The sequence below is a fragment of the Chelonoidis abingdonii genome, chromosome 1 (genome assembly GCF_003597395.2).
Source record: "Chelonoidis abingdonii isolate Lonesome George chromosome 1, CheloAbing_2.0, whole genome shotgun sequence".
Taxonomy (NCBI): domain Eukaryota; kingdom Metazoa; phylum Chordata; order Testudines; family Testudinidae; genus Chelonoidis; species Chelonoidis abingdonii.
In genome coordinates, this window is record NC_133769.1 from 31,515,655 (window position 1) to 31,527,412 (window position 11,758).

An 11,758-nucleotide genomic window follows, 5' to 3' on the forward strand; every position below is an offset into this window, starting at 1 on the left:
TGCTTCAGACTGAGATTTGGTATAAAGTTTTCAATAAGGGAATTAATTTGTTTGGAAAATTTGATCAAACTGTGTGATTTATATTTGGAAATGCTGAAGTGGTATTAAGAGAATTCTGTAGTTTGTGGTCAGTTTCAGATACTTTCTACATTCTTCCTTAAGAAAACCCAGGTTTCTTTTTAAAAGTGAACTGAGAAGTATAGCACAGACATAAGAATTGACTCATACTAAACCTACATAAGGCAAATCTACATTGTTTAAAACTTTCAAAGGTGCCAGTACAATTTCAGGAAGAAAAATATGGATTGATAAACCATATCTCTGTCAATTTCATTAGATTAGATAAACCTGAAGTGGTTGCTCTACATGCATCAGTGAAATCATAGTCTTCAGTACAGATAACCAATACCACCTCAGCTGGTGAAGACTTAAGGAATTTTTTTATTAGAAACACCCATTGGAAAAGACTGAAGAAATCCCCATTAATTCAGCCTTCATACTTCCAAAATTTTACAGCCTCCTCCCGCCCCTCCCTAGTCCCTGAAATGTGAAAGGATGTGCTATGATTTCTTGGACTGGACTGACATTCAGGTGAGTATGAGAAAGACATGTGAGGTATACTAGCCCAGCTCTGATTCTGGCACTCTGATGTTATTAAATTGAACCTGTACCACCTTGTTTGAATTGATCATCCTGGGAGAGCTACATCAATACGTTGAGGCTCCTGTTTTTTTATTTGAGACGACAAACAACAAATTTCAGCAGTATCCAATCTGTTTGGGATTCTGTCTGTAAATAAACGCTCCTGTGGTGCAAACTGGGTTTCAAGCAAAGGTTAGTAGTACAAATGCTGAGGCTAGGATACACGGCATGACTGTCTGGTGCTAGCTAATAAGCCTTGCTTATGGACTCCATTACAGCATGTCTTTCAGTTTTTAGAGATCTCAATAGGATATTAAATGTGCTTTGATTTCCTTTGGGATGCACATGAACAGAATGAAGGAATAGATGAGTAAGACACATGCCTGTTATTAAACTTCTGTGTATTCTGTAAATTGGATAGAATGTTATGGCAAATGTATTTGGATTATTTGCTTATATGCATGATCTGCATATAAATACTTTAAAATACCTTTGCAGTGGCTCAAGGGAACATGCTGCCATACTTATAACTAGAAAAATCAGTTTATTTCTTCTCATTGGTTTAGCATTATAAGTGAGACACGTTGAAGAGTGAGTAATTGGATTTTACATGCTCTCATCCAAAGGATTTGGAATAAGGTTATCTACTTTGATAGACACATTCCTGGCACAGAATTATTACATGTTATAGACATGTAGACCTGTGTTTGACCGGTTATTCACACATACATTATCTCTCTCTCCTGCATATATTCAGTACAACACTTGCTTCTGCCATTGAGCTGCACATTTTCAGTCTTAACTGGAAGGTCATTTAGCCTAAACTGAAAATTAAGTAAACTGGTAAGGACATTCTGGACAGAATGAGCTGTGCTGGCCACTGGACCAGAGGGGAGGTACAAAGCTTTGCAGCTTTCCAAGCTTGGAGCCAGTTTGTCCCTCCCTTGTGCAATTTTGAACCGCCTCAAGATGGCTCTAAACTACCTGGAGCACCAAGGCACCTATCTGGCATCCAGGTATTTCCCCTCAGCCACTACTCCTATGACAGGTGAGAGGTTGGTTAAGAACTGTCAAACTGGCTTTATGGCATCTTTGCACTGCCAACATTCGTGGCAATGATCTGGCTTGAAACAGAAATTAGTCATATAAGCTTGGGGGGACACAGAAATTAGTATAATTTATGAAAAATGTCCAGCCTATAGCAAGTCTCTAAGTTCTTATATTTACATTACATTTATGTTTATCAAGCAGTGTTGCCTCTTTTAAAGCTACCATGCTTAGGTCTCTGTGATGCTCTCACATCTTTATTGTACTTCTCTGAAATTTGCCTTTCTTTTTACAGTAGCATCTGCACGACACCAAGGTAGAATGCTGTCCTGCAGGAAGTTTAGGCCTACAGATCAGCCATTTTTGTCCAAGAGTGGGTAGTGATGTACTAAGAGAACGAGAACAAAACTAAAAAATCTTGAATACTCTGTCTGAAATCTTACTCTGTCTGAAATAGGTCCTCATAGGGCCAGATTTTTAATTGCAACCTTATGCCAATTTAAGACAGAATTATTTGTACTCTTCAGCATCTGCCCAAGCGTAGTCACTAGAGAATTACCTGGCCACATGGGATTTTTTGCATTTTCCAGCTAAATCAGCAGCCCAAATGTAAAATGTGTCATTCAGGAACATTTTTGGCTGATCCATGCCAAAGGATAGTTGTAGTAACATGGCACAGCCCAATGACTTAGAACAGAGCCAAAAAATGTGTGGCATGTAAAGCCATGCATGACGTATGACAAACTACTGAAAAAACGGACAGGTAAATATGAGAGACAAGGTAGGTGAGGTAATATCTTTTCTTGAGCTAACTTCTGTTAGTGGAAAGGATAAGCTTTCGAGCTTCACAGAGCTTTTCCTCAGGTCTAGGGAAGGTAACCAGAGTATCCAACTTAAATACAAGGTGGAACAGATTGTTAAGTAGAAGGGGTCCAAACATTTTCTAGGAGCCCACTTAACATGAAGTGGGCAATTAAGAGTTTGCCAGCAGCAGTGTGTGTTACAAATTGTTGTAATGAGCCATAAAATTAGCAGGGCTGCCCAGAGGTGGGGCAAGGGGGCAAGTGGGGCAATTTGCCCCAGGTCCCGGGCCCGACAGGGTTCCCATGAGAATATAGTCTTCTATAGTATTGCAACATTTTTTTATGGAAGGGGCCCCTGAAATTGCTTTGCCCCAGGCCCCCTGAATCCTCTGGGAAGCCCTGAAAATTAGTAGTGGCACTGTGTGGTCCATGGTTTTTATTGTCCAGCAGAGTTATGAATTTAAGGACCCAGACTTGTCCTATGAAGGTGTTCAGGATTCTTTTGAGGATGAGGACTGAGAGTTCAAATATGGCATGAGTTTTTTGTGAAAAGTGTTTGCCCACAGATGATATGGTGTTTTTGTTTTTTATCATTTTTCTGTGTAAATTAATTCAAGAGTGTAAGGATTATCTGTTTCAGCCACACAGCTGATGTGGGGCATTTGATGCACTGGATGAAGTATATTGTATGTTATGATAGGCATGTGTGGGATCCAGGGATCTTGAAAGATGTGTGTGTTGGGGGGTGGGAGTGAGGGTATTGTTCATCATAGTAGTGAAGATGCATCTTCAGGTTTTGCATCTGTTGTTCTGGTATGGATTGGTGCTACTTTGCATTGGTGTATCCTGGTCTGTGCAGAGCCTGCTTCTGATGATGAGGATGGAGAGCTTGTCTGAATGCCAGAAGAGGGGGCTTGGAAAAAAATTATTTCAGGATGCAGTCCCTTTCAAGTATGAATTGTAATTGTTTGATGATAGCCCATATGGGTTCTAGTGTGGGGTGATAAGTGACAACTCAGGATGTGTGATTAGTAAGATTCCCCCGTTCCCCCCCGTATTAAAGCAGGTTCTCCCAGTGTATTCAGATAGCATATTCCATGATGCAATCTACTTCTCTGGTGGAGCATTCTTGTTTAGTGAAGGTGGTTTTAAATGTGTATCCCCTGTCTAAATTCCTTCATACATTTCCACCACAACTTCAAACAACCATCACCCAACCATCACTCTCTCTAGAACACTCCCACACTAGCATCAACTTCCTATATACCACGATCAGCTTCAATGATGGAATCCAACAGATGACTATATACAAGAAACCCATGGACCATCACACTTAGATCCTCCAGACACAACAAGAAATCTGTTATCTACAGGTACACTGATACCATATAATTGACTCTGAAAAGAAAGTCAGGGATACACAGACTTAAAACCTCAACACTTAAAACCTCCTTCATGTGACATAGTCTGCACAAGTTTTACAGGGGTGTGTGCAACATATTATGTTCCTGTTACAACACAACACCTTATAGACTCCTAGCCCATAGTTGTGACACTGGATATCACATTTTTACTAAATATTGTCAGGAACTGTGGGGACAGTATTTCAGATGATATGTTAAAACTGTGGTTTTAGCAAATCATAAATATGAGTCAGATAATTATACCTCTCTGTGGGAAAGATGATCATTGTAATTTCAGGTAAGAAAATTACTAGGAAGCTTGTGTTCTTTGAAGTCAGATTGAGATAATGTGAATGAAGAAAATCTGTTTATGTCTGTCCCCAGGAATCAGGCTCTGTTCTGGCTGAATACTGGCCCCACATTTCAGAAGGCTGGCTGTACAAACCCCATCTACACAAGATTTGTGAATGTGAAAAGGCCAATGCCCTAAATTTGGGTGCTCTGAATGTTCTCAAAGCACTTTTTTAGAAACATCCTAGCCCTAAACCTGCACATTGCTGAGCACTGCCAACTTCCTTTTTAAAATAGCTCCATATAAGTGTCCCTTAGCTCAAAAATAAAATGTAGAAAATGAAAACTCTAGCTTAGGGATGGGCGTGGGGATAAATAACATTCTGCTTACACTGGAAAGGGATTTTAGCACTGTGGGATTGCCCACATCCCTTCAACCAGGAATCCTTTCTAGTCAAAACATGGTAAGAGGAGAAACTGACCTGATAGGGGTAGAGCTAGTGAATCTTGCGACAGGGGTCACCAACAGGAGAAGCCACAGTATATTATCCTTATAAAGAAAACCCACAGCACTGTTCACAGAACAGTTGCTAATGCATCTTTTGCCTAAACTCATTTCTCAACAAATGTGATCGCTGCAAGAAGTCAGGAGGCTAAAGCTTGAAAGGAAATGGAGACAATGCCAGAGGTGGACTTTTCTGAACGGGATTGAGCTACACTCATGGGAGATGTGCACTTCTACTGTTAGTCATGTAGGTAAATAGAGAATTTCAGTTGTAGTCTGGATGGCCCCTTTCACAAGATCTACAATTTAAAGTGTGTGGTGGTGGTGGTGGGGAATAAGTGTGAACAGTGTTATAGGAAATACAACTCTTTATTTTTCAAGATTTATGGATTAACACAAATACTGAACTAAATAAGAAAAGGTTAGAACTCAGCATTTTAATCGGCAGGCAAACTACAAAAAGATGAGTCTGTATTTGCAGTCAGAGCATAAACCTAACATTACTGCTCATTTTGATATGTTGTAGTAATTTCAGTTCATTCTGTGTGCATAGATGTGAATTTGCTGTTTTGTTTTTTCACTAAAAATCATAATAATTGGATACGTGTGTGTGTATAACCATGTGCATATTTTTGTGCACCAAGTGCCCTATCCAATGCCCTTGGAAGTCAATTGGAGTATTTACATTGACTTCAGTAAGAACAGGATCCATCCCAAACCACAAACATTATAACTGTCTTGTAGAAATGTATCTAATGAGTTAAGGCTATTTCCACTAAGCTACTATAAAATATTGAGAACACATTCATAATAATTTGTAAAAGAACATCTTGTCCAACAGCTAAAGCCAAATGTACCAAATGAAAGGAAATAATGTACTGTGGAATGAACAAAATCCCCTAAGAGAACAGGGCTTTCTGATGTACCCACAATATATTTAATGGGTTCTCCTTTGTACTCAGTTGTTCTCTTCTCTCTTTTTCATTATGTTAATGTAGTTCAGCACATCTACAGTCATCTTGTCAGGCAATGTCAGATACTCGGTTGCAGGAGGAAATTCTGCAATAATTGTTGCATTGTCTGTACTTGAAGACAGAAATGCCTCATCTGCTGTAATTTCCTGCCCTCCAGTGGTATCTGCTTTACTAACATTAGTTAGTAGTTCAGCGCTGTGGACAGAGGAAAGATGATTTATACAGCAACATGCCTGTATTATATCACATTGTATGGCAGCATGCATTTTTTCTACCCTTACAGCAGAGATCTCAGTTTGTGACCAAGCATCACATCTTTCTCTATGATTAATATTCTTCCTTTTAAATGATATGTGTGATGAGTTGGGCTGAGGTTGAACAGCCTGGTCTTTATTTTCCTCCTCTGTTGCTTGTAAACTGGGCTCTTTCTGTCGAGGAGTGTTGGCTTCTTTCATAGCAACACAAGTGCCGGGAGGGAAAAGCAAACTTTCCATGCCAAAGGTATGTCGTGGTCCTTTGCTTGTTGAAGCTGCAATGGGATTGGCACTGTTTACTTGAAAGGAGCTGTCAGAAAGACACTTTTCAGCTAGATCGTCCTCTTCAGACTGTACAAACAGATTTGTATGAATGCAGTTGTATATGAGTCCAATAAGTTGCTACCACAACAACAGTAAGTAAAGTGAAAAGGCTAGACCTCTGATCTTCTTGTTCATGAACAGTTATGTAATATAAAGAACTGAGTGGAACTGTATTTCATTAGATATTATCAGAATTCCCTATGGTCTAATATCCCTTACAGACAATGCAAATTACTGCTTAATTATGCTATTTTAAAGCTTAGAGCTGATTCTTTTTTGTATTTCTCACAAGTGATTTTTGCTTGTATAAAGAAAGTTAATAACTAAGGTAATATGGCAAGGTCCTTTGTGTGTGCTTTGGCATGAGATAGCATGGTGATGAGCTCTTACAAATAAAAAGCATAATAATAATAATAAAAAAATTAAAATTCCATTGCTTACCATCTCGGAACTAGTGCAGAAACAACTGTCTGTTTGCTTTGGAGAGTAACTGGGGGACTGACTGCTCAGTGATGATTCAGTGTCTACAAAATGAGCTTAATGAGAAAAATTAGGTTCAAACGAGCAAACAAACCTCTCATATACTGTATGCACCAGTACAACACTTAAAATTATTTATAAATTGGGTCAATGTTGTTTTAAAGACACTATTTATAGTATTAAGGGTTAGCTAGCTCATTGTGCAGTACACTATAAAGTGCGTACTCCCCTCTCAGAATAAGTGTTGTCTCCTGATAGAATCCATGGGAATTATATTCATGCACTAAAGCCCAAATTGTGCCATTAAAGTGCAGCCCTGTGCTCGGCACAGCGTGGAGCTGTACTGTCAGAGGCAAGCTCTATGGGGAGTGTGCCAGCTGCTATACCTCATTGGGTATCTTGTACTCCAGGAGGTGGGGATATTCCTGGAAACCACAGATTTCATCTGTGCCCTGCTGCTACAGAGGGACAGGTGGGAGTGCAAATTCCTACCACTACTATGCCCCTATGGAGTTGCAGGACAGTCTGGCACTAAGAAGGTAAAGAGTCTAGTATGAGACTATGATTGAACTTCCAGTGCAGGGACTAATTCACGTCAAAACATTTTACAATATTTTCAAGGAACGAGAAAGGAAGTAAATGAAAAAACTATACCTGAAACCATCACCTTATACTATCAAATGCCAAACATTCATAGGCTTGTGCTGTTGTGTTCATAGCAACATTGCTAAACTGTCTAGTGGAATGGGTTTTTTACAATTACCACTGCTCAGAAAATTGGCTTTTTATATTTTTGGAGATGCCAATAGGAGCAGAAATGAGACAATGAAAAAGTTACAGATGATTAATCAATAGGGAGAAGCTAACTTTAATCTTTTTATGTAAAAGCAATTAAAAATATTTCAGTTATGTTCCAATTTCTTCATTTACTTTTGGGTGAATCAGACATATTAGTAGCTCACAAAACAGGATGTAATCACTTTTACTTGACTTTAGATGTAGATGTATCAGTTTTACATGGAGAAAATCTACTTTAGAACTATGTATACTGACCCTTTTCCATCTTTCCAAGCTTTGAACTCACTTCAAAATCACACTGTTCCTCCTCCGCTGTCAGAACCTTTTTTAAGAAGGGAAGTTAATACATTTTTCAGTCCAAAAGTCATACTTTTCTTCATTGTATTCCTTTTTATAAAATCTTTTTTCTGTATCCTATTGGATGAGGATACTAGAAATCTCCACGATGGTTCTGCCATGCATCTAGCTTGACCTCCCAATGTGTCCAACCTTCCCTCGTAAGAACATAATAATAGCCACGTGGCAATTATCTAGTTCTCTTGGGGTTAATATTCCTCCACTTTATAACTTATCACTTCATCCACTGATTAACAAATATAAATTAGTTGCCAGACCATTTATTATATTCAGCACAAGTAGTGTTGCCAATAGTTAAGGTTTCCTGACACTTTCTATTGTAAACCCCTATTGTCAGTTGATTATAACTTGGCCACACTTCAGCCTTTTGGGCTGAAATCTTCCAGCATCAGGATGAATTTTTCTGGAAAATTTAAGCTAAAGTGGTTTGGCCATTGCCAAGATGAGAGAAAAAACATGGTTTGCCCATGTTAAAAAATATGCTCACATCCATTTAATTGCAAAGCTCTTGTGTCTCCATGCTTTGGAGCAGGGACACTTGACATTTGGCATGTTTCTTGCATTGTTCTTTTTGGTGAATATATCTGAGGAAAGGACGCTGCCTTCCATGTCATGGGGTCCATTTTATTCCTATTAACTGATGGTGGGTCCCACCTAGTCACATGGCTGTAACGTTAGAGGATTCTGCATGGCCAGCTTTTAATGTAGGGTAGCCATATTTCCCTATGCTGAATACAGGACACCTGATAAAACTGCTCAAATTCAAGTGAGTTCAATGGCAATCAATCAGAACTATGCAGTATCGCCCCCCACCCCCCGCTATAAAAACTCCAGGGTCCAGCAGGGGAAGGGGGTTTTGGGGGTCTGGGCTGGCAGGGGGCTCAAGCCAGCTCCATATGGCAGGTCCAGGGAGGGAGTGCCACCTCCACCCCTTGATTCACCTCAGCAGCCCACCCAGCCTGTCTTGGTTGTGTGGGAGTGGGGAGAGGCACATCAAAAGTTATTACTCAAAAGGTGGGGGGTCAGCTCAAAAAGTTTGAAAACAGCTCAAAGTGCAGGGAGGAGGTAGCTAGGAGCTGAGTGCAGGCAGCGGGGAGCTCAGGGTGCAGGTAACTGGTAGCTAGGGGCTGTGTGCCAGGAGGGCTCCCCTACGGTCCCTGTTCCCTGAGGGCTCTGTCAGCCATGGAGCTGGGTCCCCGACCCCTGCAGCTCTTACCAGCTGTGTGAAGAAAGGGGGCTGGGAGCTGAGGAGTAACTTCACCCTCTCCACCAGCACCAGCAGGAGAGGAGGGAACACCATGGCTGCCTGCTCCGCACTGTGCAGCTCCCCACCCCCTGGTGACCCCCACTGGGCTGAAGGCAGGAGCTGTAGGAGGTGTGGAGCTGCCCCTGGGACTGCCCTGCACTTGCACTGCAGTTCTGGGGGGGAGACATCCCCAATGCCCCCAACTCTGCCCATGGGCTCAGGGAGCTTCTGCCCCACAGGGAGCATCAGGAATCTGAGAGTCAGTCCCACAGGGGTCACCAGGGCATGCATTGAGCCTCATAGCTCCTGGTTTCAGCAGGGGAAGGGATGCAGGACACCAGGGATCAGAGCTTCAGCCCAGTGTGTGTGTGTGAGATGAGGGCTTCATCCCCGTGGCTTCAGCCCTGGGAAGGGGAGTGGGCGCACTAGGGATCAGGGCTTCAGCCTCACAGCTCCTGCCTGCAGCCCCGTGGGGGTCTCCAGGGCTCAGGCATTCAGTGCCTGCAGCTCCAGGCTTCAGCAGGGGGAGGAAGGATGCCAGGGATTGGGGCTTCAGCCCTGGGGGTGGGGGAGAAATTGGGCTTCAGCCCCACAGCTCCCACCTTTAGCCCTGCAGATGGTGCCGGGGCTTGGGGTTTCAGTCCTGCGGGGGGCACCGGGAGGTCAAGCTCTGGGTTTCAGCATTGGCGCCCAGTGACCCCCGCGAAAGGGCTTGTGGACCCCCCTTGAGAACTCCTGCTTTAGGTACCACATGAGGAGAGGTGACACACACTCCTACCCGCCCACAGGGCTGCCTCTTCTCCTACGTGATGTCACCTCTTCCCGCCTCTCCACCCAGCCTGAGGCCACCACATGCTCTCACTGACCAGCCACTGCCTGTCCACACTCACCCGCTTGCCGCAAATGAGATGCAGCTGAGGCTGCGCTGACCAGCAGGGGAGTGGAAAATACCGGAAAATTTGCCCATTTTTTTTAAAAGGTGGGATACCTGCAAGAGAGCTTAAATATGGGACTGTCCCATTAAAAATGGGACTGATGGTCATTCTATTTTAACGGCAAAGCTCCAACCAGCCATAACCAGAGAACATAAGTTGTAAAATGAATTATGCTGCCAGCAAATAATTTCATTGCCAAATATGGAGAAACACCAAGATAGTGACTGTGAAGGGGAGGATCTTACTGTTCCTAGTTCTCACAGAAGCGGTCTACGAGATCAGATTTGGAATTGAAACTAGCCCAGGAATCTACAAGGAACACAAACTAAAGGTATGTCTACACTACGGGATTATTCCGATTTTAAATAAACTAGTTATCTAAAACAGATTGTATAAAGTTGAGTGCACGCGGCCACACTAAGTACATTAATTTGGCGGTTTGCGTCCATGTACCAAGGCTAACATCGATTTCCAGAGCACTGCACTATGGGTAGCTATCCTGTAGCTATACCATAGTTCCCGCAGTCTCCCCCGCCCCTTGGAATTCTGGTTTGAGATCCCAGTGCCTGATGGGACAAAAAACATTGTCGCAGGTGGTTCTGGGTACAGACTTATCCCTCCCTCCATGAAAGCAGCAGACAACCATTTTACGCCTTTTTTCCTGGGAGAACTGTGGAAACGCCATAGCACAGCAAGCATGGACCCTGCTCAGATCAAGACCGCAATCGTGGACGTTGTAAACACCTCACGCATTCTCGTGCAGTCTATGCTGAACAAGGACCTGCAAAACCAGGCAAGGAGGCGGCGGCTACGGCAGCGCGGCGACGAGAGTGATGAGGACATGGACACAGAATTCTCTCAAACCGCGAGCCCCTGTGCTTTGGAGATCCTGATGGTAACGGGGCAGGTTCTAGCCATTGAAGGCAGATTTTGGGCCCGGGAAACAAGCACAGACTGGTGGGACCACATAGTTTTGCAGGTTTGGGACAATTCGCAGTGGCTGCGAAACTTTTGCATGCGTAAGGGCACTTTCATGGAACTTTGTGACTTGCTTTCCCCTGTCCTGAAACGCCAGAATACCAAGATGAGAGCAGTCCTCACAGTGGAGAAGCGACTGGCAATAGCCCTCTGGAAGCTTGCAATGCCAGACAGCTACCAGTCAGTCTACTGTGGGGGCTGCTGTGATGGATGTAGCCAAAGCAATCATTAAGCTGCTGCTACGAAAGGTTGTGACTCTGGGAAATGTGCAGGCCATAGTGGATGGCTTTGCTGCAATGGGATTCCCTAATTGTAGGGGGGCGATAGATGGAACTCATATCCCTATCTTGGCACCAGAGCACCAGGGCACCAAGTACATAAACCGCAAGGGGTACTTTTCAATGATGCTGCAAGCACTGGTGGATCACAAGGGACGTTTCACCAACATCCACGTGGGATGGCTGGGAAGGGTTCATGACGCTCGCGTCTTCAGGAACACTACTTGGTTTAAATGGCTGCAGCAAGGGAATTACTTCCCAGACCAGAAAATAACAGTTGGGGATGTTGAAATGCCTGTAGTTATCCTGGGGGACCCAGCCTACCCCTTGATGCCATGGCTCATGAAGCCATACACAGGCAGCCTGGACAGTAGTCAGGAGTTGTTCAACTACAGGCTGAGCAAGTGCAGAATGGTGGTAGAATGTGCATTTGGCCGTTTAAA

General features: G+C 43.1%; 1 protein-coding gene across 1 annotated transcript in view; it reads right to left on the minus strand.

The window, feature by feature from the left end:
• Positions 1 to 5,649: 5,649 nt before the first annotated feature.
• REDIC1 (regulator of DNA class I crossover intermediates 1) overlaps positions 5,650 to 11,758 on the minus strand; it is a 31,697-nt gene continuing 25,588 nt past the window's right edge. The window contains 3 exon segments of the mRNA XM_075073039.1: positions 5,650 to 6,270; positions 6,685 to 6,767; positions 7,777 to 7,843. Coding sequence (XP_074929140.1) covers positions 5,650 to 6,270; positions 6,685 to 6,767; positions 7,777 to 7,843 — 771 coding nt within the window.